Below are 26,228 nucleotides of genomic sequence, written 5' to 3' on the forward strand. Positions count from 1 at the left end.
GGAAAATTAAATATGAAGTCGAAGGCACTGAAAACAAAGAACTTGAGGAAAACAGGGGCTTCATGGCACTATTTTGGTGGATACAAATACAAAAATGTGTGCTGTTCTATATTCTAGCTAAATTTACATTTAGTTAAGAAAATGCAGGAAACTAATTCAAATCACTGTTATGAAACCTGTATCAGTCTAGCGTCTACCTACCCGGTAAGTAAATTTGAAATGTTGGGTTTTTTTTTTTTAAAATAAAATAAAAGGAATTAATCTTGTGATTTGGTAAAAATTGAAGGTGACTGGTTAAAATATGTTGAATTTTTTTAATAAAAAAAACAATGTTTTAACTTTTTTAATTTAACTCAAATTAACACTAAGTCTTAACTCGAGATATGTAAATCATATATAAATTATGTTCAATAACTATTATTTAAATCATATACTTGCAAGATTGTGTAACTATAGTTATGTATCCAATATATAAAAGGATGCATTTATTGGCGCAGCATTTTTGAAGTTAAATGTCAAAAAAGTACTTAATTATACCATTTTTTTCTCGATATCTCGTAAAATCGAGAGTAAATTATTCGGAAACCCCTGTGTTTAGGTTTCATCACCCTTTACTCTATGTAACTTGGTTGCGCCAGCACACCATCCTTTTATTGCAGTTTTGCCCTTGCCATCTTCAGATATTCACGTAAGCTTTAAATACAATTTGGTCCTTATACTTACAAATATGCAATTAGGACCTTAATTAACAAAAAAACACTCCCTATTAGTTAGTATCCCCAAAAACAGCTGCACGAAGTGCCCAAGTAGGAACGAGAAATACTCATTCTAGTATAAAAACAATAATAGAACTTATAATTCCACTTTCTAATAGTATAGATTAATAAAAATTTTGAGACTGATGGAACAATATTTAGATATCTTTAAGTTGTTGACTTTGATGATAAATGAATTTATTTCTTAGATTAATATTTTAGGTTCGAATTCAAAGATAATCAGCATGTACATACGAAATACATCAAACAAAAAATATTTTTAGCATGAAAATATTATCAGGACAGTAAAAAAGCATAAAATTAAAAACGCAAAATTCAAGTGGGCCCAGTGAAAATAAAGTGCTTTTTTCTTTATGTTTTTCATGAAATTAGTTCTACATTAGTGGTTTGGCTTGGAACTCATTGGTGATTAGTCAAACACTTGCATTTAAAAATCTTCCTAATTTAGTATTTCGACATACACACTCACAAGCGAGGCGCAGATAATATTATACTTGGGATGGCAAAGGAGCTTCAGTCTTCTGTCTGGTTTTTCTCTCCTATCGATCCCGGTGACTCTTGCTTCCCGTATGTGCTATATCCAGTTCCTTCGATGTTTTCTTAGGCAGTACGCCCTCCCCTTTTCTTTCCATGGATTTGCTCATGCTTCTCTTCTGGCTTACATGATTTAGTTGTCTCTGCTGCCGCCGCTTTTGCTGTGGTAACTTCAATTCACATACTCTTTTTCGCCAGTTTGGCTTCCGAATTGTTGTTTTATTTACGATGATCTATTGGCTTATCAAATATATATATCACACACACACACACACACACACACACACACGGGGTTCAAATCAAACTATAGCTGATGATCGCCAAGGTAAGAATTTCGGCCCCTGCCGGAAAATATGGAATAAAGATCAAACATTTTGGTGAGTAGTCGTCACTAGCTGCTAACGGACTCCGTTGATCGATCAGTAGATACGAGGACTTTTTAGCATGAACAGTCCAAGCTCCTCTGGGGCCAAGAGTTCTGATATTCCTAGCCAGCTTGGCAGAAGAAAACACGAGACCATGGAACTTCAGAGCGTGCCATGACTACTGTCTACCACGTGCCGATCGTGAAAGACATGAGTCGAACTCAGGTAATAGGGTCCTAGATGCCATTTAGGCAAAATGAATGGAATCCAAGTTAACCAAGTCACTCCTTTTTCGCTTTGCAGGATATGAAAGGGAAAGGGCAAAGAAAAGGAGGACGAGTTAACGAGTGCATTTCTTGATGATGGTGGCACCATTCCAAGCTATAAATAGGACAGTACACTGTGCACTAGCTTTACAGGTCGCAAAATTTCTTCTTCCTTTTTTTTTTCCCTAGCATTAGCAAATTGCCTTTGGTTCTTTCTTCAATATCTCTTCAATGGTGATTGTTGATGGCAAGAAACCTGGGGTTTTCAAGCTGGTTACCCCCCTAAACCAGTTTGTTATCAGCCCCTATGCTTGTGAACAACGTGAGGGGGATGACGACGATGACGATGATGGCGTGGATGTAGCACCTGCTGCATAATTACCTACCTATATAATTGGGATCATGGATATGAGAGGCCTTTTGAGCTCATTGGTGAGGAAAATCTGAGGTATTTTAGGATGTGCATTTTATATATGTATATGCACATGCTGAGTTTAGCTTTGTACTGGTATCAAATGCAGAATAGTAACATTGCTGTACTAATTATTTTAAGGAAATTAATAACATTATAATCAGCTTTATATTATTACATATATTACTATGTTATCTCTCCCCCACTCGCTCTCTCCCCCCTCTCTCACACACACACACTGTGATCAGCATAGAATCCATGAAGATGTTTCCTTATATAGCTAGCTTGCCCAGGGGATGAACTACTGATCATATATTTATGTTCTTCCATTGTCCTAAAAACCAGGGCTTTGTTTTTCAAGCAAGAAAATAAACCCTGTGAAAATTGGAAAACTAGGGTTCTTTTGGAATTAATGGTGGGAGACTGGAGACGTCCTACACTTGGCTACTGGAGGAAGCCTAAACTTCTACTCCACCATTATCTCCAAAGTAAATTTTCATGTTGATGAGCACACGTTGTTGCGAGAAAAGACAGCTTTACATTTTCTTGGCTTCATTATTTTTGCAGCAGCAAATACTTCTCATGGGTGCTATATTGTGAATGATTGATGTTATCTAAGAAGGAGGCATTCTGGCTCACTGATTATTTTTGCGCTATATATATATGAGAATGGACGATATATATGTTTGTGTATGTCGTTGATGTGTGGCCTACTCATTTGCCAACATGAAATCAATCAAATGGAAATTGTTACATGGTGATGCATTGGTTCAGGATTTACACTCACGAGGCATAACATGATACAAGGCTCACAAAACATTCAAGCCTAATGCTCGAATAAGTCATGAAGCTCCTACGAGTATTTAGAGTCGTAGGGCAAATCATCTTTGTTTTGCCAAAGTATATCATGCAATTCATTTCTTCATTGAACTCATAAAGGAAGTGTTAACTCTCTAAAAGCTCTGATTGATTTAATATATCCACAACATCTATCTTTAGATAGAATTTAGGGCATCTACAGAGCTTAGTATAACAACATCTTGTGTAGAACAATAGTTCTAATTCCTTAAATTCACAAGCTTGGACCAAACAAACATATTTCAACATAGATAGTTCAACCCAAGTAGCATCTAACCACTCTACTTGTTTTTTGTATAGTTTGTACTAATTAAGCATTGAATGCTCACACATTCTCTTAGCATAATTATAACCCATAGAATGATGTTATGACATATTCATACTAGTGGATGCCTTGTGACATCATCCTTTTTCACTTAATAGTGAACCACTCATTTTTAAAGGCTATTATCCTAAATAATGACCTCTAAGATATGTGCTACAATGTTTACCTCCTTGTCTTATTTCTATGGAAGCTGGCGTGACTCATAGCTACATTAATGTCATTAAGTACTGAGTTAAGGGTTTCAATTTTTCAATTCATATTATTTTCTTTTTCAAATTCTAATAATCTCTTTTTTATATCTTCTTTACAAAACAAACACGCATATACTGATGTGAAAGAATTTGTGGATGCATTTATGGACCAAATAGACAAGGAAGCCCACGATGAAAACTAGACATGCCACATATACAGTCTAATAATAACAATCATAACTTTTAATTTGATCATTGAATCGGGCCTAAGTTCATTCATGTTTGTTATGTTGTAATTGAATACTTAATGTTTATTCCATTGAATGTATACATTTTTTTTTACCTTGTGATGAAGTTAGAAAAAACCTTAAATAATTCATTAGGCTTTTCCACAGCTAATAATGGATTTGGTTGTATTTTTATGGTGGGTGTTACCTACAAAGCAAACTCTTTAATGCTTAAGTTAATTTGAGTTTGTTTATTCAAGTGTTAAGCAAGTAAAATATATTTAAAGAAGAAAAATGAATGCCCATTTCTCTTGTTCTAGATATTGTCTGATCTTGAGGGAAAGACCTCTTATTAAAACTTACAGTAATGGATGTTAATTAATGGGGTAGCCGAAAGGTGATCATCCATTATTGTGGCTTTTTATCTCCTAGCTCGGGGGAGGTGGTGATTTATCTAATGTAAATGGCACTGATATAATTGTAGGGTGATGTTTTATCTTCTATTGACCATAAAAAAGGTACCATGTTTTTTTGTTAATAGAACAAGTTTAATTATGGTGACTTGTAGGTGATAACGACACTTTGTTTTCATAGCTTGTATATTGGTTCTTTGTCTTCCACTTCCATGAATAAATGTCGGTCCATTTTTTTAAAAAAATTATCATAGGATACATATTTTTATAGAAGAATTCATGTAAAATAATAAAGAGAAAAATTAGGCTAAAGGAAAAAAAATGTCAAGTTGGGTCAACTGAATTGCTCGGGCTAACCCAGGTTACTCTTCTGATTGACCCTGACAAGATGATGTTCACCTCACCTAAAGGCCCAAACAAGGTGTTGCTGACTTCAAATTTCAAAAGTGAGCAACAAATTAGGTGAAAAATAAAAATAAATGCATTGTGCTCATGAGAGAGATATACTTTGCCACATCGTGACAACTATAAAGGTATTGCGGGTGCAAGTGCATGTGATAACTTTTTCACATACATAAAATAAAATGATAATTTCTATCATATAAAAACCTTAGCAATTGTAATTTTAACGATTTGAATTATTTATGAAGTCATGTGATTTTTTTATATGAAGACATGGAGTTGTGTTGGAGATATTGGAGACGTGGAGCTCATGTGAGGTTATATTAAATTTATATTGAAGATCATTGGATGTAGAGCTGATATGGAGTTATGTTAAAGAACATAGAATGACGTTTGAGGCTATAAAGCTCATGTGAAGCTATGATAGAGACCATGATGAGACCACCCATGAGACGTAGAGCTCACTTTGAACTATGTTAAGGATAAAAAAAAAATCATTACTTTTATTGAAAGGCCATGGAAATAGAAACATAAATTACATGATTTCTGGTAGGTTTTTGTGGTGTGTACCAACTTTCATCCTTTCTTCTTCTGATTTAGTTATTTTTATAAACTATTACATATAACTATTGGTGACTAGTCTTTCTATCTCTTTTTAGAGTGCATTATAATCTTCAGTAGCATACCCATGATCATGGTGAGAAAAAAAAAAGAATTTATTGGGTTTTCTATTGTTCGAGTCACTTTTTATAGAATAAAGATATTGCACAAAATCTTTTCCCTTGATAATAACAAAGACCTTAATAGATGTGGTAACTAGAGTTGTAGTAAAGAGTTCCAAGTATGCTAGACGAACATGTTTGTATAAGGAATAATTATAAGCTCTTTTTATTAATGCTTTAGTGGTAATGTGTTTGAGATGATCTTTCATGTTGAATATCTCCTCATTGAATCTCTAGGGATAGGCTATGATGCTTTCATGTTCATATTGTGTGATACCAAATAGCTCAATTGTGCCCTTTTAAGCTAGTATATTGGTGATTAAACATGAGATAAAGCTTGAAACATATATCATAAAAATCCAAAATAGAACTAGGCTCAAGGTTGTGATACCATACCAAAGCAGATCTATGAAGTGTTGTGGAAAATACTTCACAAATAACATCATTTTTTTTATAACAAATCCAGGGTGCTTCTCGCATTCTATATGTGCTCTGTGGGATTAGTAAGTTCATTATAGTTATCTAGATTGGCCTTAACGAAGACAAATTCTTTGAATAGGTGAGTGTGTAGAACTCGTTGACAAAATAGATACTCTTCCACTTGATGATAATAGTGTGCAGAAGTTGCAGTTGGTGTAGTCTTGTGTACATTGTATTTAGGTTTTTTATGATGAAAAACATGTGAATGAGAATACTCAAATAAAGAAGATTGATAGAGATAGTCAAGCTTGTGGCTTGTTGCAGAGTGTTGTTTCATTTAGAGAGTTAGAGTATAGTGTTTATTTGGTTTTTTTTTTCTTTTATCCATCTTATTCCTGAAACTGGAAATTTTTTATGCACCTAATGATGCTTGCAAAGTAGTTTGATGTTGTGGAGATTGTTCAAATATGCTAGTGCTATATTTGCTAAAATAATTGTTTCAAGAGAAATGTTCCTGCAAGGTTAATAACTCTCTCCTGTCTTGGAGTTTCCATGTTGTTAAACATGAAAATTTCAAATTAAGTACCAGTGAGGGATGAGAAAGGTTTTGATAAGAAACAAACAACGTTTTTATTTAGTCTTCCACAAACGACGCTACTGATGAAGTTGGGAAAAACTTCAAATAATTCCCTATGCTTTTTCATGGGTAATAATAGATTAGACTGTATTTTTATATTAGGTATTACATGTAAAACAAACTCTTTGATATTTAAATCATCAGTTTGAGTTTTTTAGTTCGAGTGTTAAACAAGATATATATATATTATATATATATATATTTTTTTTGAGAAGACAATGAATGTCCCTTTCACTTGTTCTAGATAATGTATGGTGTGTTAATGGAAGGATCTCCTATTAAAACTTACACTAATGGATGTTAATTATGATAATTAATAGCTAGGTGGTCACCCACTAGTGTGGCGCTTTATCTGTCATAAATGACGCTAATATAACTTTAGGGTTGTATTTTGTCTTTCATTAACCATAAAAAAAAAATATCATTTTATTTGTTGGTGGCATGCATTAGCTTAATTATGCTGACTCAGGTGATAATGACACTTTATTTTCATAGCTCGAGAGCCGTTCTTCGTCTATCACTTCCACGTATAATATGTAAAATAATGAAGAGAAAGATTGGGCTAAAGGAAAAAAATAAAAATCGATAGTTTGAATGACCCGCAGGCGATGCTTTTAGGCTGGCAAGGCGAAGAGGCCCAGGCTATAGGCTGGGCGACGTGAGCATTCAAACTTTTAATATTCATTGAGATCTTCATCCTCTCGAGTTAACAAAAGGTTAATTTAGGGTTTCTGCTCCTAAGGGTTACTAGAGCAAATTGTTTGCGGGAAAAATCATCCAAAGAAGTCGATTGTTCGAAGCAGGCCTGGTATATAAGAAAGCAGAGAGAGCAGTGTGGATTATGGCTTGACCTCTTCACGTACGATGTTGCAACTGAAGCAATTAAAATTTGCAGAGGGCTTGACCCAAGCGAGCTGCCTGGCATGCTGGTAGGATATTAAGGAGCTCGTAGTTTCCTTTGTTTTTCAGTTGCTTATTCTGGTTTTTGCCTTCTTGATCTCCTCTAATTAAACAGAAAAAAAAAGGAAAAAAAACAACAAAACACAAGCACAAGCTTTTCCTTTGTTAAACATCTGTGTACTGTTGATATTGTAAAGTGGCATTTTTCTTTTGCTAGGGGTAGGTATAGGTATTAGCTAGGGGTGTCTAATTGAACAAATGCACTCCATGAATGGGTTGGATTCTTGTGTGCTTCTCCCAAGATAGATAAGATTGCAATGCTAGCGTTGCCAGAAAAGCTAAAGACTGAGGGGGGAAACTACTGTTCCCCCACATGTAGTAATCCTACGTTGTTTTTTAAATTTAAATTTATTTATTTTATTTTTTAATATTAAAATAATTAAAAATTAAGTTTTGTAATTTTTATATATATTTTTTATAGATTAAAGTGGTTTGCAGATTTACTAGAGTAACCCAAATTGCTCTAATTTACAAGTTTGATGGGATGTTTTTTTTAATTAAATTTAACTTTGTTATTGTTTATTTTTTCTTCTTCATTATTAAATTTTATAAAGTCCATTAAGTCATGTTATTAAATTTTATAAAGTATGGCTGGTTGACATGGTTAATGGTTTTGACGAGTGTAACTTTTTTTTTTTGTCGATTTCATCTATAAATATTGGGTTAACTAAAAATTCAGTTTCATAATTGATTTTATTTTTTTTTATAAGATTATCATAATCTAGAAAAAAATATTTTAATATTAGGTTAGTGTTTGATTTTTATGATCGTTTATTTTTGTTATTATATAATTAAAAAAAAAAACAAATTATAATGGTAATGGTCACCCAATAAAATAAGAGTCGTTCTTTCTATAAACTATGGAAAGAAACTTCTTTTCTCAACAAGAAAATGTACCATGAATTTTCATAAAAATAAAATAAAACTAATAAATGTTGATACACACACACTTTAACTTGGAAGGATATTGGCCCAGCAACTAAGAAGGTGTTCGTCCATATTAACCATCAAAATTCAAACTTTAGATCAAACTATGAAATCAAAATTCTCTAGATGTCCATAACTTGTTACTCCTAATTTTCAAATATGTAGGCTCTATAATTAAAAAAAAAAAAGGATAAAGATTGAAATTACTCTGACTATAAAATAAAATAAAACTCACTTATAAAACAAATATAAATTATTATTATTATTATCAAATCAAAAGGACAAAAAATATCAGTTATGGGCATATGCCATATATACATAAACAAATTTGTAAATCATTGACTCTCGTATTTGAGATGTTGTTTTTTTAATTTTTTTAAAAAATATTAAATTAATATTTTTTAGTGTTTTTTAATAGTTTTAATGTGTTAATATCAAAAATTTTAAAATAAAAATAAAAATTACTTTTAAAAAACACTTAATACAACGATACCAAAGCCCAGTCCAAGAAGGAGTATATGACCTGGGCTCAGGCTTGTAAAAACTTTAACCGAAGCAGTCCAACCCTACTCAAGAGAAACCCAGCCCATAAACTACGATATTTGATATTTGGACCTTTTTCATAAATGCCAAATTACAAATTTGGAAAGGCCCGCCACTTGACTATTGGTTGGTGGCACATACCTGTCGAACGTGGAAAGTTTTAGGACCTAGATACTGTTATGTAATCTTCGCAGAGACAGTTCTGTCCAAGTTCAGAAGTGAAAGAAAGGAGAGGAGAGAAAAAGGCCATACAAGTTCTTGAGTCAAAGGGAAGCCATCATCATGGCTATGGCTATGAATGTTAGTCCATGTTTTTGTGTTGCAAGTAATAGGAGATCAGGTAATAGAGTGAGAGCTGTTGCCTCTGAGGATCTTGTTTTTTCGAAGATAAAGAATGATAAGGTGAAGTTAGGTGGGTCTGATTTGGAGGTTACAAGGCTTGGAATTGGTGCTTGGTCTTGGGGTGATACCAGCTACTGGAACAACTTTGAATGGGATGGTACGTACGTATATGCTTCTGCTGCAAAATTTTAAATCACTGATCAATTCTTTTTATAGAAGATGATATGGTAGAATTAATCATGACTAATATTGGATTATGCTTTTGTTGTTGTTCCTCTTCTTCTTTTTTTATGAATTGCTTTATTCAGTTTTGTATCCTCACAAGTCACATGTTTTTTTTTTAGGTTTTTTTTTATGCATATTGGTTTGCTTTAGACTCCAATTCTTATGTGTAATACAAAAATATATGTTGTCGCTGAGAATTGCCATGTTCGTTTTACTAAGAAATTATGCAGGTTTTATGCTGGATTTTGTTAATGAAATGATTGCATTTTTTATTGCTCATTGAACTTATGGATACATTCAGAACTCCCATCTGTTTAAATTTGCTGATTTCCCCAACTTCAGTACCATCCTCATTTTGACATCTTAGTTCTTACAGATAATGCTTCTTAAATTTTATGGCCTCCCGTTTTATGTATTTGCTCCACAAGTGCGCTACATGTTTGTCTTTGTAACTAAATGCTGTCTGAATTTCTTCTCCGTGAAATATGTTAAACGTTTCCTCTGCTTTGCAATGACGGCAGATAGGAAAATGAAGGCTGCTAAAGCAGCTTTTGACACAAGTGTTGATTGCGGTATAACTTTCTTTGATACTGCTGAAGTTTATGGATCTAGGGTGAGAAGTGGATATTATTTTGAATTTCTTCTCACTAAACAGCAATGGGAAACTTACAGACATCAGTGTGTATTTGGCAGTTCTCATTTGGAGCCATAAATTCCGAAACTCTTCTAGGAAGGTACATTATTAAAATTGAGCTATGATGTCCATCTGCTATAAGATCAGTATCAATGATTTTCAGCTTAGTTTATCTTATCATCTGAATTTCATTGGTTGCTTAAAGATTTATCAAGGAAAGGAAAGTAAAAGACCCTGAAGTGGAGGTAGCTGTTGCAACTAAATATGCAGCATTGCCATGGAGGCTGGGACGTCAGAGTGTTCTAACTGCCCTTAAGGATTCCCTCAATCGCCTTGGACTTTCTTCGGTAGAGCTATATCAACTCCATTGGTAGGCACTTTAACAGGCTATGTGATTTCATTGTGCAACTTCTTTTGACAAAACAATGCCACTCATAAAGTTTTTGTGCTGGTTTCCAGGCCTGGAATATGGGGAAATGAAGGTGGCTCATCTGTTACACCATTGTTTCATTGAGCACTTGACTGCATTCAGCTAATCACACTCGAATTCAACTCAACTAGGCCTCATTCTTGACTGCATATAGCTAGTATAACTGAATTTTATGGAACTCGATCACATTCTGTTTCAGAAGAAACTTAGTTCAATGGAAGTTCATTTTCAGGATACATTGATGGTCTTGGGGATGCTGTTGAGCAGGGTCTTGTGAAGGCTGTTGGTGTTTCAAATTACAGTGGTAAGTTCCTAATTCCATCAGTTTGAACTGCGGAAAAGAATTTTAGAGTTTGATAGGTTTGGCTATATACTATTGTCTTTTTTTTCCTCCACCCTCTCCTCATAACTCCTTTTGCAAAAAGTATTGAAGGCACTTACTACACAGCCCATCTTTAATTGAACATCATGGCTTGCAGTCTTAGATTACTCCTCCTTAACTTGTATATGATGAGATTTTAATTCCTTAATTCAGCGAGCCGACTTCGTGATGCTTACGAGAAGCTTAAGAAAAGAGGTATTCCACTGGCTTCAAATCAAGTGAATTACAGCCTCATTTACAGGGCACCTGAGGAGAATGGTGTGAAGGCAGCCTGTGATGAACTTGGGGTCACTTTGATTGCATATTCTCCAATTGCTCAAGGTGAGGTTCTTATAGCTGTTTCATGCTCTATAATTTTCGTTTGGGTGCTATGTATACAATTGTGAGAATTTTCGGGGCATCTGGCGAGGACTAAAAAGTTGCAGGTTCAAGACCTAAGAAAAGTCAAACTACATGGTGGGCATAAAAGGCTCAAAGGTGACATTATCTCTGTTATATTTGTTTTCACTGAGAGGTGATAAACCTTTGGAATCTATGCAGGCGTTCTTACAGGAAAGTATACACCAGAAAATCCACCAACTGGTCCTCGAGGCCAGATTTACACTCCCGAGTTTCTAACAAAGGTAGAGACTTAAAGTTAAAAATATACATATCATCATTAAACCCTACCCTATGGCTGAAGCTCCTTGCGTTCTGCAGCTCCAACCTCTGTTGAACAGAATCAAAGAAATGGGAGACAACTACAGTAAAACTAACACACAGGTCAACTCTTGTTCTTTTAATCTTGTAACCGGTTCCTTTTTCTTTCAATCTTGTTCAGTAGAAGCTACTTGATTCTTGTTTAGTCATAACTGATCAGTGCTTAAAATTTTTAAGTAAGGTTTCGGTCTGTATAGGTGGTATTGAACTGGCTAGTAGCCCAGGAGAATGTGATTCCGATCCCAGGGGCGAAGAATGCTCAACAGGCTGAGGAATTCGCTGGTGCTCTTGGTTGGAGACTTACCAGTGAAGAGATCGATGAGCTGCGCTCCTTGGCGATGGAGATAAAACCTGTAACCGGTTTCCCCGTTGAAAAGTTGTAAATTTGCACAAGTATCAGGAAAAGTAAAATCAGATCATATACAACAAGTTACAATAATGAAGAAATAGACTTTTCTGGTGCCAGTACTCTAATTTTCAAAATAAATGAGCTGATGGTCCCTGCTGATTGCCCTGGAGACGAGGGTACTCGTGTATTTCGTGTTTATTTTTGGTATTGATTAATTAATTTTTAAAGTATTTTTTATTTAAAAATATATTAAAATAATATTTATTTTTATTTTTTTAAAATTTTTTTATTTTTGATAACAATATAAAAATAATTAATTTAAAATAAATAAATAAATAATGTGACCGCAAAAACAAAGGATTCCGACGGCAGAATTGATAATTGCAAGCAAGAGGTATTTGTGCCAAGGCTTCCAGTTGGTACATTCTTTCTGGGCTACTCGTAAATGTTAATTTCAAGCACCATAAAATTTTCTATTTGTATATCGTATTCTATTAGAGTTTCTTACTAGTCGTGGGATTCGAATTTCAAGTTGTGTCTGTTCTTGCAATTTAAATTATTACTACATCAAAATATAACATTTAATGATAATTAAATTAAATAATAATTTAAAATATATTAAAATGAAATATATTTACAATGCTAGCAAATACATCCTGCAACCGTAAAATAGGTTCGATAAGCAAGTATTACATGAATATCATAGGCATGCTTTTAATGCTACATAGTATATGCTCATCCTGATTATCATTTAAATATGAATGCTCAACATGAGTATGTAATAATACTCCTTAAATGTGAAATTACAATGCTTAAAATATATTGTAATAAATCATAACATTATCTAATAAGTTTTATATAAGTATTGCAGATTAGGATATGCTTTTCTTGACATACATGGCATCATTGATTTATGTTAGCGGTAAAATTAAGGTGTTTATATATAAAATGAACTTATAACCCCAGTTAAAATGGTATCTATAACTTTAAAACATCTCCCAGAATACAGGAACACCTTCCAATTGTTGAGAAAATGCTTATAGGGGATCTGTGGCTATCAGCTGTGCGTTCCTTTCTCTGATTTCCATGTGTGATGTCCTTTTCATGGTGTTCGGACGTTGTTCTTCATGCCTTGATTTGTCACCGATTTTCTTGTCGATCATCGATGGTTGGTCCCCAGATTCTGTCCTCGTCTTTGGTTACTGGCCATGGAGGCCGTAGCTGCAATCTCCAAGCTTTGGGGTCCTAAACTGCACATCTTGTCATGCTAGAGGGAAGGAGAAAAAAAAACAAAAAAAAACGGGTGGTGATGCTGGGTCGTGTTTCATATTTTTTGTACCATTTGCAGAAGAAGTCAATTTTATTTTTATTCCCACTCATAATTTTGTTTATTTATTTCGTCTTTTTATATAAATTTCCTAAGATTCTTTTTTTTTGGTTGTGATAAGGATTTGCAAGAAATATATATAGTTGTTTTAAGGTAAAAATTTGTCATGTCAATTTTTACACATCAAAACTAAATTTCTTTTCATTTAAATCTTAAGTAAGTCATCCACGTTCATATTTTTATGCATTTACAAGAATTATTTTATTATAGGTTCTTAGAAATTGAATTTATGAAAAAAAACATGACTAGTGAGTTCACTTACCAAACATGCTAAGCCTTCACGGGTGAAATTAGTAAAGTGGTTAAGATAATTGTCGATGTGATGTTTTTGTTTTTTCTTTACTTGTTTGATGATAAGGGTATTTTTTTAATGTATCACGTTCACGTTGATGTGAGGAATGTGTTTTTAAGGTTTTTCTAATTTTTAAATTTTCTGTCTCGGTTACCTACCATATAAGCTGACATGATATATATATATATATATATATATATATATATATATATATATATATATATATTGAGTATTTAGCACTCAAAATATAATTTAAATACTGAAATAGCATAAAATGAAATTTTTAGTTTATTGTGGAAACAACCCTAAAATTTCAAATTAATTAGTAAGTAGAAAAATATAAAAAAGCAAGCATAATCAATTGTACAAAACACATACAAAATTTACATGGTTAGGTAATTTAGACCTGCATAAGTAAGATAATTAAAGAAATATACTATGAAAAAATATAAAATTACAAAGTGTTTCGCTTTTACTCTTTCATCTAAATTCTCAAAGTAACTCAAAACTCTTTTTTTTCTCTCTAACCATCAAAATGTAAAAAATAAAAGTACTCATGAATAAACTTTACCTAAAATATATTAACTTTAGATTTTTATATAAATTAAATACATAGATATTGTTTTTCATTTGGATCCATAATTAATACAAATCCAACAAGTTATGTAATAAGTATTTCAACAAATAAGTATCTTTTATTGTATTTATTTGAATATATTTTTAATATATATACTTAGAATTTACACTAGGAGTTAGTTTCATTCACTTATGCATAATTTTTAATATGCATGTTAGAAATGTATTTTAATTTTTTATACAAGTTTATATATTTGATTATCAAGTATGATAATTTTTTTATTATAATTACAAATTTATCATGATTTGTCTAATATCAATGTAGTAATATTTTGGACAACAATTTGTTTTTCTTTCTTCCTCTAAGCTAAAGGATCAAGGTACAGGGAAAGTGAGAGAAAGGTTAGTCCCAAGTTTAAGAACACAAGGAGGGAGGAGAGAGAGAGTAATAGTCTGTGCAGATAAGGTACCCTCCTTCAAAATCCAACACCAGCCAATCAAACCATTTGGAACGATTTCCTGATGCCAAATAATTATTGTACTTTGATATCAAGTAATAATTACTTTTTAAATTTTATTTTTAATATTAATATATTAAATTAACTTTAAAAATTTTTAAAAAATTATTTAACTTAAAAATAATAAAATAATTCCAAGTATTTTAATACTTTTAAAACGAGGAAAAAAAACTAGTATTCGTTGATGGAGGTGTTTAAGAGGGTAATAATACATATGATTTCAAGTGTTTTTTATTTATAAATATATTAAAATATGTTTTTTTAAAAAAATTTAAAAAGATAAAAAAAAAAAATTTTAAATTAAACTTACGATGCTCTCCTCCGCGAAATTGTTAGCCAGGCCAAGAAAATATCAAGAAAGTACAGTCACGTCATGTAGTTTTCGCTTGTCTTCTACCGAGCTAGCTTTCAAGTAACTACGAACATCTGCAAGACTTTTTGTTTCTACCAAACTTGTGCTAGTACCTAGCTGGTCTGAAATTTTCAATACTAATTAACTTCAAGTTCTGGTGTCTTGAATATTGGAGAAAACCCTCAATTATGGCTACGGCTATGAATGTGACGAGTGCATGTTTCTATCTTGAAAGTAATAGGAGATCAGTTCATGGTGTGAGGGTTTTTGCTTCAAAGAATTTTTCCGTTTCAAAAACAGAGGAAGACAAGGTGAAGTTGGGTGCGTCTGATTTGAAGGTGTCAAGGCTTGGACTTGGTGCTTGGTCTTGGGGTGACACCGGCTACTGGAACAACTCTGAGTGGGATGGTAATTATTATGAATCAAGATTTTAGATCAAACTAGATGAAACAAGAAATTCAGTCTGGAACTTAAAAATTTATGTATTTTATTGGCTTGTAGACAGAATTACAGTACTTTTTTTGAGATAATTACTGATTACTATATCTAATAGCAAATTCTGTCCTTGTAGAAAAAATTATGGAAGTACTGTGCTGGTTTTTGTTAGCAAATTGATGGCATTGTGTTCAATCAAGCTATAGGAACATAAAGAAATTCTTTGTTTTCATTTATTTGCCGATTTCAAACTGATGATCCCGGTTTGATATCTTATACATGACGCCTACTTTTATTTATTAACTTCACAAAATCAATTTTGTTCTCCTTTTCTTTCCTCTTGCTGAACAATGTTAAGAGTTCTCTTCCGCTTTGCAACAATGGCAGATGCGAAAACGAAGGCCGCCAAGTCGGCTTTTGATGTCAGTATTGATGGAGGTATAACTTTGTTTGATACGGCTGAGGTTTATGGCTCTTGGGTGAGGCGTCCATGTTATTCAGTTTTACTGTTTCTCCCTGGACTGATAAAAAAAAAAAACTTGTGGATCTGAAAATGTTATCGTTATTGTACTTGCAGCTCTTAAATGGTGCTGTAAACTCTGAAACTCTTCTAGGAAGGTACACTGCTGAGTTCTAATTATAACCTTTCATTGCAAATGGTTTTCAGCTTATTGTTTTTATGATGCGACTTCAATGGTTTCTTGTAGTTTCATCAAGGAAAGGAAACAAAAAGATCCTGAAGTGGAGGTAGCTGTTGCGACCAAGTTTGCAGCTTTGCCATGGAGGCTGGGACGTCAGAGTGTTGTAAGGGCGCTTAAGGACTCCCTCTCTCGCCTTGGACTTTCTTCGGTGGAGCTCTACCAGCTACACTGGTATGCAGTTTCTAACCTGGTTATTTGTTAAAATTTGAGCCTGCAGCTCTTTGGCAAGACATGTTGCTGATCAAGTTTTTTGTGCTGGTCTTCAGGCCTGGAATATGGGGAAATGAAGGTGGCTCATTTGTTGCACCATTGTTCATTGTTCCTGAGTGCATATAGATCGATACAGTAGAATTGAATTCTTATAGAACTCGAATTCTTAATTATTTGGACTCGGAAGAAGCTTGGCTCAATGAAATCAGTTCGTTTTCAGGCTATATTGACGGTCTTGGAGATGCTGTTGAGCAGGGACTGGTGAAGGCTGTAGGTGTTTCAAACTACGATGGTAATTTTCTAATTCCAGCAGTTCAAACTACAAAAAAGATAAACGAGCAGACAACATGCAGTCGTCAATTTCTAATTGAACATGATATGGAAGAGTTTTAGGTTTTTCCTCTTTTAACTCTTAGATGTGATGAGATGTTTTTAATTCCTAAATTCAGAGAGCAAACTCCGTAATGCTTACAAGAAGCTCAAGGAAAGAGGTGTTCCACTGGCTGCAAACCAAGTAAATTACAGCCTTATATACAGGCAGCCTGAGGAAAACGGTGTCAAGGCTGCCTGTGACGAACTTGGGGTCACTTTGATCGCATATTCCCCTATGGCTCAAGGTGAGCTAGCTTCGTATGGTGCTTGTTTCATGCTCTATGGTTTTCACTTCGGTGCCCCATATCTCATACAGTTGAAACGATCTATTTGGCCTTCCAAGTTCTTGTCAATGGAGCAATGAAGCCACTTAATTCTCAGTTTTCTTAGAAAATATTGTATCTAACCACCGTTGTTTATTGTTTTTAGTGAGGAGCGATAAGTTATCTTTTTGGGATTTATGCAGGTGTTCTTACAGGAAAGTACACACCAGAAAATCCTCCGTCTGGTCCTCGAGGCAAGATTTACACTCCCGAGTTTCTAACAAAGGTAGGAATTAAGAACTTAAAATTTATAAAAATTACTATGATCATCAAATCCCCATCTACAAAGCTGAAGCATTCTTGCGTTCTGCAGCTTCAACCTCTGCTAAAAAGAATCAAAGAAATAGGACAGAGCTACAGTAAAACTAACACGCAGGTTCATCCTGGTTCCCTAATTCTTTTTCTGAGCTTTTTTCTGAAGAAGCATGACCACCTCCAAATCAGAACGCTTTAATTTAAGCGAGGTTTTGATCTGTATAGGTAATCTTGAACTGGCTGCTTGCACAAGAAAATGTCCTTCCAATCCCAGGAGCCAAAAATGCCCAACAGGCCGAGGAATTTTCCGGTGCGCTTGGTTGGAGACTCACTAGTGAAGAGATCAATGAGCTGCGCTCCCTGGCGCAGGATATAATTCCTCTAGGGTTTGCTCAAACAATAGGGAAATAAGATTACGTCTCAGAAGCTACCCAGTTAGCTGTAGAAGGAGACTTCTTTGTCACGGTTGTCATCTGCATATTGTAATCTTCAGGATAAACTTAACTGCATGTTCAAATCCATGATTAATCCATCAACATGTTTGAAGCAATAAATATATTGCACTGCTACAGATAATGATTATCCATGGAGTCCATTTCAAAGAAAGAGAAATTAACAGCGATCAAGCAAAAATGATCTTATTGTTTTCTAGGCAGGCGTGAGATTAATCAAATTGCTCCTAGGTGCAGGCATGAGAGTATTGAACAGCTAGAGCTCAGAGAGAAATTACTTCAGGAAAATTAGACAAGGTAATCATGGAAGAACCCTAGGGGCAATTTGAAATTGGACAAAAAGCCATGGGGTGTCAATTAATATTAGACAGATAAAATCAAAGCGACTAAGGATGCCAATAGAAACCCATAAATCGAGTTTCTACTAAAAAGAAAATTAGATATTCATTTTTCTTTTGGGATTCGAGTATTTATAATTACCTATTTATTATTTAATATAAAATAAAATAGTAAGATATATATTAGAAGTGCGTGTGTGTGTATTAAATTATGAAAACATAAAAGTTACACACACTTGTATTATGTAAATATTTGTATATATTATATTGTATTAAATAATATAAATGTTCTTTTTATATAATTATTTAAAAAATATTAAATAGTATTTTGGTTTATTTTTAATTGATTTTGACTATATTCATATCATATCTCATTATAAAAGTATAACTTTTCAAAAAGATATATTCATTCAAATCAAATAAGTTAATTCATCAAGTTGAAATTAAATGTGTATGATTATAGTTTCATTTGAAACCATTTTGACTTTAAATTAACAAATAATAGGAATTTAAAAAATTAATTTTTTTAATTAACATGGATATCCGGGCCAGCTTGCCTTACTAATTTCACGGGTTCTAAAATTAACAATTATATAAGTTTGTAGTGGTCCTGAAGTTTATGAAACTTGAATTGATAATTTTTAAAAACCAGAAATCAATTTGAGGGGGTCTTTTAATTAAAAAAAAATCTATTTTTTACGACCTCGAACATTTTGACCTCTAGGATAACTTTTTTTTGGATTGTAATTGCAAACACAACCTTTTGCCGACTGTTGCTATGTGGATCAGAATTATCATGGACCATTTATATTTAAGTTTCAAACGCAAATAGAAGTTCAAATTCAAAATTTATTCGCAATAATAATATATTTTTTCTGGTCATCAATGCTTGAAAATCGAGAGAGATGGATTTGTCGAAATGAGTTGCAACTCTTTTGTTTTGATCGAATTGAAGAGATATTATTAAGAGTTATTTGATATATTTGATTTTATTGTTTGGATGTGATTGAAAGTTAGAGCGCTGAAATTAAAAGATAAGGAAAAAGGCAGCCCTGCTATATATATATATATATATGTATAAAAGGCACCTCCGAATTTTTGCTAAATTTTACCTTGGGTTTTTTTTCAAAGTTTCTTTTTAGCCCCTTAAGTTTGAGGATCAAACATTTTAGACCAAATCTTTATTTCATTTCTTGGTTTGGTTTGAGAGAGAAAAAAGATAAAGTTGTTGAAAATGAATAAAAAAAGGGTAAATTATGGATTGGCCAAGATTTCAATCATGAAAAAAATCATTCTTGATATTAATAAGTTTTTTTTGGACAAGAAAAGTTCCATTGAGATGTTTTTTTAACTTTTAATTTGCTTAAAAGAAGAAGAAGAAGAAAGGAAGTTACTTGATGGGTATCTTTAGAGGCATTCTTTACTCAATTTATCGGCGTTTCCATTTCTTGTTCTCATATGAAATCTACCCGGACACGGAGAAAACTCACAAAATGAAGAGGCTTTTGGGCCATGATGCCATTCGTGAAATCTTGATATGATTTGTTCTTCTTTCTGTGATACGCAGAAACAAACATAACAAGTATTGTTGACTTCAAAGCTAACCCCACTGGTAATTGTATAGCCCAGAAACCATATAACATCATGATTTATAAACCTTAACTCCCTCCCTCTCTAGGGTTGAAGATGTTTCATCCTGATAAATTCTATCGCTTTAAACTTTCTTGAAGAATTACAGTCTTGTTAAATTCAAAGGTGGATGGAGGGGGCCACTCAACTAGCAAATTAAAAAGAGCATGACAGTGATATATATATATATATATATATATATATATATATATATATATATATATAGAATCTAATTCCAAATTTAAGAAGAAGAAGAAGAAGAGCGAGCTGATAAAATCCAACTGGGCCAATTTGAAAGCATATCTCATCCAAACCCAACCAACCACCTTATGGATGAGATGCAATAAACAGTGCTTCTGACAGAATTGGTCCCTCCTAAAATTAATTTTAAATAATTTTAAAACACAAAAATGAACGTCCTCTTCTCCACATTTCAGATGACACCCTCTCTTCCTTCCTGGTTATTGATCTCCTTACCCCTCTCCAGTTTTAAGAACCATAAAATCAAATTTCCAGTAACCCCAAATTTATTTCACCAAACTGGCCCACGCAGAAGAAACTAACTCACTGATCATATGACAGGTGGACAACATGTAAGTAACTGCAGATTAAAAAAACGAGTGGTGTGACTACAGAATCTTTCCCTCAGGTCTCAGACACCCTTGAGAGTCTGTGTCATGTCCTTGTCTTTGTAACTGAGAGTTGAAAACAGACACACTTCATTTATCTCCTCTCTCTGGGTCCAGTCCATTCTCAAATCTCTCATAACACCCATTTCCACAGCGTTTCAGAGAGAGAGAGAGAGAGCGAGAGGGAGGGGTCATATTGGAAGTAGTCGAAGAAGTTCAGTCTGTTGTACAAGGGAAGTTTGGTAAGGTCAGGAGTGCTTTGATTTCATCTCCCACTTGTGGGATAGGAGTACTTTCTGAAGTCCACTTTGTTTGATTCTTTTTTGCAGGCCAGAAGAATGTTTTTTTCTTTTCCTTTTTCCTTATCTTCTTCTCTGTCAAGGTTCTTTTTCTTTACAAAACCTTTGTGGGGGGTTTTTTAGTTCTTGAGTGAGTAATTGGGTTTCCTGGAAACCTCTTCTAAAGACTGCACCTTTTGTGTTTTCTTGAGGTTTTTCCAATGAGTTTTGTTTTCGAAATCTTCTGTCTTTAATTGGTGCTGATCTTGTTTTCCTCCTCCTCCTCCTCCTCTTTCAAGTAGGGTGCTTCATTTTGTTGCCTTTACTTTCCTTTTAGTCTGTTTTATGAGACACGGTTTTGATGTTATTTAATTCCATTTCATGGTTATTTTATTAACAAGTCAATTAATTTACTAATTATTATTAAATGGTTTATCCTCGTGTGTTTTCAAGGGTATTTAAGCTTGTTTTTAAATGCGTTTTTTACACAGAAAAACAGTAAAATAATACTTAAAAAAAAATTAAAATAAAACAGGCTTACTCTCAAGTACCCGTATCTGACTATTTTATAAGAGACAGATAATGACACAAAGTGTTATCTTTGTTTTGACTGATAATAGTGGTTAATGCTTTTTCTCAACTATTTTAAACTTCCCTTATGTATTGTGTTTAACAGGATATCTGCGTCTTCTCAGCCATGAATCATTGTATTCCTGATTGGAATTTTGAGGGTGATCTTCCTGTCTCCAATCAGAAGAAACCCATAGAGTCTGTACTTTCTCTAAAATTTGATTACTTGATCTTTAAAGCATCTATCTTTGTACAGATTGTTGATTTTGGTTGCCCCATCTTTTACCTTTTGCAGGCCAGGCAATGACCTAGTAGAGCTGCTATGGCGAAATGGGCAGGTAGTTTTGCATAGCCAAGCACACAGAAAACCAAGCCCTCATGTTCAAAAACATGATTCACCAACAGTAAAGGGCAGTGGGTCAATTCTGAATTCAAGTCATTTGATTCAAGATGATGACGCTGTGTCTTGGATTCAATACCCTCTTGAAGATATCTTTGAAAAGGAGTTCTGTTCCAATTTTTTCTCGGAATTGCCACCTCCACTTTCTGATCAAATTTTGGAAGAAAAGTCGGCTAAATTTGATGCCTCGGCACCTTCACAGCAACAGCATCAGCATCAGCATCAGCGACAACTCAACAACAATAAACCTCATGTGGTTTCTGAATTTTCAGGAAATCCAATGCCCCCTCCAAGAATTCAAGTCCCGGAGAAAAATCATGCTGGTGTAGGAGGATTTGGTGAAGCTGTTAATGCTAACTTTTATCAGTTCTCCGCCCCCTTTAAAGGAGGTGATTTTAGAACTTCAAGTGGACAATTTGGAGGGCAGGGGTCTGGAAACTCTCCACAAGGGGAGGTCAGGGAGTGTTCGGTGGTAACAGTAGGGTCAAGCAATCAAATTCCACATGATCGTGATACGAGCCGTGCATCTAGTAATGCTTTGGGGACTAGTACTGCCTTTTCTACTGGACCATCCATGGATGATCCACGAAAAATAGTCTCCCAGAGTGAGAGAGGCAAAACTGAGACACTTGAGGCTACTCTTACCTCATCCTCAGGTGGATCAGGTAGTAGTTTTGGTAGAACATGTAAGCAATCTGCAGGACCTAGTAGCAGCCATAAAAGAAAAACTATAGACACAGAGGATTCTGAGTACCAAAGTGAGGTGGAAACACAAACTCTCCCTTCATCTGCTTGTAAATTTGTTAAACATTGTATGATAAACATGGGTTGTGAATGATACAGGCTGCCGAACTCGATTCAATGGCAGGAAACAATCCAACCAAACGATCAGGATCTACCCGCAGGAGTCGTGCAGCTGAAGTGCACAACCTCTCAGAAAGGGTAGGCATACTAGATTTCATCACGTTTCAAGATTCAAGATTGTATTATTAGTTACTCAACTATTGTCCACTTGTATGCAGAGACGGAGGGATAGGATTAATGAGAAGATGAGAGCATTGCAAGAGCTCATACCTCACTGCTACAAGGTCTTCTTTTCTGAACTTCTTAGTTCAAGTTTAACTATATATCTCTGCTACTCTTGTCTTTGCATGCCTAAGACACTTTTCTATCTAATCACCTGTGGTTATCCCAAAATCTTTACCACGGTATGCAGTGTTCGAAAGAAAAGCTTAATATATTTATGAAATAATGATAACGAAGTTAAGATGTTATTTGTGGCAAGTGATTAAAGGATAGATTTGGAAATGAGCATTTGTGGGAAAAGTAGGTGTAGATGAGAGCAAGTCCACGATGTGAAAAAAAGGGAATGATCACCTTGGCCTTTTGAGAATATATGACCAAAGATAGTGGCCTAAGAATTGTCCAAAATTTCCTTGGTGTTTAGCCTAAATAATAGTGGAGTTGAATCGAGCACTTTTAGTTGAATTATTACATAACAGGAGTATAACAAAGAGCTCATTTTGCTCCAGACTTTTATTCTCTTACTTCCAAAATGTCCCTCCTTCTATGAAGTTAAGCTAGTCCTAATGTTGCAGACAGATAAAGCATCAATGCTGGATGAGGCAATTGAGTACTTGAAGTCACTTCAGTTACAACTTCAGGTGTGGTATCGAATCTTGTAAAACCATAGTTTGGGCTTATCGTTCTCCGTCAACTCAATCCAAGGCGGCTGACAATTTTTTCTAGGTGTTTCAGGTAATGTGGATGGGTGGTGGGATGGCCCCTATGCTGTTTCCAGGAGTGCAGCATTTCATGTCTCGCATGGGAATGGGTCCCCCTCTGCCTTCTATGCAAAATTCAATGCATTTGCCTAGGGTCCAACTCATTGATCAATCCATTTCTATGGCTCCGACACAGAACCAGGGAGTAATGTGCCAAACTCCAGTGTTGAATCCAGTTAATTTTCACAGTCAGATGCAAAATCCAGCTTTCGCTGACCAGTATGCACGTTTCATGGGCTTTAATATGCAAGCCGCTTCTCAGGTTCTATGTTACTCCTCGATTCATGAGATAATAATTTTTGTTGTGTGGCTTTTAAAGTAATGTAAATTGCTTTCTGATCTCTTGATCAGAAAATAATTTGGTGATAATAATGTTGCTGCATTGGTTTGTTCTTGCAGCCCATGAATATGTTCCGGTTTGGCTCGCAAACAGTACAGCAGAATCAAATGATGGCACCAACAAGCAGTGTTGGCGGACCCCCGAGTGCTGGAACTGCAGTCAGTGACGCACCTACAAGTGACAAGATGGGTAAGTCTTTCTATTCTCTTTACCTTCACGGAAAATACAGTTCTATCTGCTAGAACATCCCAAACTTTTGAATTTCTAGATGAAGAATTCCCTCGACACCACCCAACCCAGTATAGTTTAGGAGTTGTCTGAAAGTGATAATGGTCCCTTTTTAAAATGAGTTTTTATTTGGAAATATATTAAAATAATATTTTTTTTATTTTAAAAAAATTATTCTTGAACTTTACTATATTAAAACGATACAAAAATATAAAAAAACTCAATTTTTATTGAAACTACAGGGCAAACCAACCCCAAACACAATCAGTGTCTTAATTGTTTGGGCATATTTGTCTTCCCAAGTGGCTGATAGTGATCCAACTTGAGGGCATTTATTAGATCCGAAAGAAGCAAATGCAGCCAATTACTGGCTCATCTTTAATTGTCATCCTTTCAAGCAACGAATGGTCCCAAACCAACTTGTTGGGGTTAACCACAAAAATCTTTTCGTGTCATTCTGCCCTACTTACAGCCATATGTCAGGCTAAATATGAACTGTTTTTGGTATCATTATTCATGGCCTCCACTAATTTCCCTTTCTAACCGTCCATGGCCCCAGGACAAAACTGTTCGCTTTATACAGCACGTTCCCTTTTCACGTTCCTCTTTCTTTTTTTTTGCATGTTTTCTTGTATGACTTGTTGCCGCGAGTAGATACTGTTTAGTGCTTAGCTTAGCTAGTTAAGTCATTTCATTTGGCGTCTTCCAAGTGATCTGCCTCCAAAATCTTTCTCGCACCGGAGACGAGGAAGAGCCATCCTCAGGAGCTCAAGGTCCAAAAGGCTTCCCATGTAGCTGAAAGGGGAAAAAAATCTGATGTCACCTCGTTTAAAATTGATCTGACAGCATTTTTCTGATGTGAACAGGTTAATTGGTGAATGCATTCTGATCAGGTGTTTATGGTCCCCCTGGATGCATAAACCGGGACCGATGCAGGGTGGTGGAAGCAACTTCCTAGTGGATATGCGAAGCATTTAATCTCTTACCAATCATCTGCCTACTGAAATAGACGCAATCATATTTTCCTTGTTCATATCCTGAAATAGTTGTTACAAGGATTAAATATCCTCACAGAACTTGGTCCGTAACCATTTTTTATTGAATGTAATAGTTTTGTTCGCGTGTTGCTGCTAACAGGATTGAGACAGCACCATTTTTGTTCCTTTCTGCTAACACACACACACACATATATAACAAGATTTGCTATCTCAAGGATGCTAGTTGAGTCCTGCTCCTGCGAGGAGCAGTCTTCCCTGCCGACTGCCTCCAAGTTTTCTACAGGAAGGCCCTGCTTCATATTTATGCTGTTCATAAGCTGTAACGACGCCATGGATATCGTATTTGAACGGAGGAGCATGCGTGCAGGCACGAACAGTAACTACATCATGGCAGGATACAAATTTAAATTAAATTATTTAGCTAGGTGGGACTGGGAGCTATTAAAGGCTCTTTCGGCGATTGGTGTAAAAAAAATCTAATTTCGAGATCTACAATCAACATTCTCTCCATCCATTTTGTTAGCTGTACTTGGCTGTTAATTTCGAAATCTGGCAACTGGAGGAATTCTTTGCAGATAGCATTCAACAATCAACATGGTAAAATGCTTTTATCTTGCTCTAAAACTAGCGAGTCAACCTGCAAATTGACAGAAGGAGTGGTGGGGGAAGTATCAAAATTAAAGATAGCCAACTACTTTTTGATGTTGAACACCACATATCTATATCACTTTGTTGCATTGCCAATGGTCCCTCGAGTTTTGACAAACGACTTGTGGGGACTCGTCTTTATTACAAGAATTTTACGCCTCTCTTTTCTTGTCAATCTTATTGGACGCATGTGATGCACATAGAGTATGGAGGAGGACGTATTGTAAGATGGGTTTTAGAATTTGAAGAAAATTAAGTTAGGGAAAGAAAGAAAAAAAGATTGAAAATGGATGCAATTTGTTGTGAAAAAAACTTGAACATGTGGTTAGCTGTTATTGATGAATATTGCAATAAAAAAGAATTCAGGAAAAACATGTGGTCAGTGGTTATTGATGAATATTGCAATAATTCAAGAAAAACATATGGTTCGATAATGTACCTTCATCCACATAAATAATAAACTTTTATTTTTCA

The 26,228-nt window shown here is 34.6% G+C and overlaps 3 protein-coding genes and 1 long non-coding RNA gene across 8 annotated transcripts; all 4 read left to right on the forward strand.

Annotated features, from left to right (window-relative positions):
* The first annotated feature begins 1,157 nt into the window (after positions 1-1,157).
* LOC118061716 (uncharacterized) lies at positions 1,158-2,534 on the forward strand. The gene is made up of 2 exons (XR_004689623.1): positions 1,158-1,900; positions 1,979-2,534. It is a non-coding gene; the product is annotated as an uncharacterized lncRNA (long non-coding RNA).
* A 6,612-nt stretch (positions 2,535-9,146) lies between these two features.
* LOC118061715 (uncharacterized oxidoreductase At1g06690, chloroplastic-like) lies at positions 9,147-12,155 on the forward strand. The gene is made up of 10 exons (XM_035075257.2): positions 9,147-9,477; positions 10,067-10,158; positions 10,239-10,279; positions 10,385-10,549; positions 10,639-10,661; positions 10,842-10,913; positions 11,145-11,312; positions 11,532-11,614; positions 11,691-11,753; positions 11,888-12,155. Exons 1-10 carry the CDS (start codon positions 9,261-9,263, stop codon positions 12,071-12,073), a joined length of 1,110 nt encoding a protein of 369 aa, XP_034931148.1. The 5' UTR covers positions 9,147-9,260; the 3' UTR covers positions 12,074-12,155.
* A 3,049-nt stretch (positions 12,156-15,204) lies between these two features.
* On the forward strand, positions 15,205-18,042 carry LOC118061714 (uncharacterized oxidoreductase At1g06690, chloroplastic-like). The gene is made up of 10 exons (XM_035075256.2): positions 15,205-15,572; positions 15,987-16,078; positions 16,177-16,217; positions 16,307-16,471; positions 16,567-16,589; positions 16,731-16,802; positions 16,960-17,127; positions 17,349-17,431; positions 17,519-17,581; positions 17,686-18,042. The coding sequence occupies exons 1-10, from the start codon at positions 15,353-15,355 to the stop codon at positions 17,869-17,871; spliced, it is 1,113 nt and encodes a 370-aa protein (XP_034931147.1). The 5' UTR covers positions 15,205-15,352; the 3' UTR covers positions 17,872-18,042.
* A 2,308-nt stretch (positions 18,043-20,350) lies between these two features.
* Positions 20,351-25,242, forward strand: LOC118061713 (transcription factor PIF4-like). Of its 5 annotated transcripts, XM_035075255.2 has the most exons (10): positions 20,351-20,750; positions 20,838-20,890; positions 21,463-21,554; positions 21,652-22,519; positions 22,600-22,698; positions 22,779-22,844; positions 23,355-23,420; positions 23,506-23,802; positions 23,940-24,069; positions 24,975-25,242. In XM_035075255.2, the coding sequence occupies exons 3-10, from the start codon at positions 21,484-21,486 to the stop codon at positions 24,977-24,979; spliced, it is 1,602 nt and encodes a 533-aa protein (XP_034931146.1). In that variant the 5' UTR covers positions 20,351-20,750; positions 20,838-20,890; positions 21,463-21,483; the 3' UTR covers positions 24,980-25,242. The 5 variants fall into 5 exon arrangements, with proteins under 5 accessions (XP_034931146.1, XP_034931140.1, XP_034931141.1 ...); XM_035075249.2 differs by lacking the exon at positions 20,838-20,890 and having other exon boundaries at positions 20,351-20,755; XM_035075250.2 differs by lacking the exon at positions 20,838-20,890.
* Positions 25,243-26,228: the final 986 nt, after the last annotated feature.

Source organism: Populus alba, chromosome 5, assembly GCF_005239225.2.
Source record: "Populus alba chromosome 5, ASM523922v2, whole genome shotgun sequence".
Taxonomy (NCBI): domain Eukaryota; kingdom Viridiplantae; phylum Streptophyta; class Magnoliopsida; order Malpighiales; family Salicaceae; genus Populus; species Populus alba.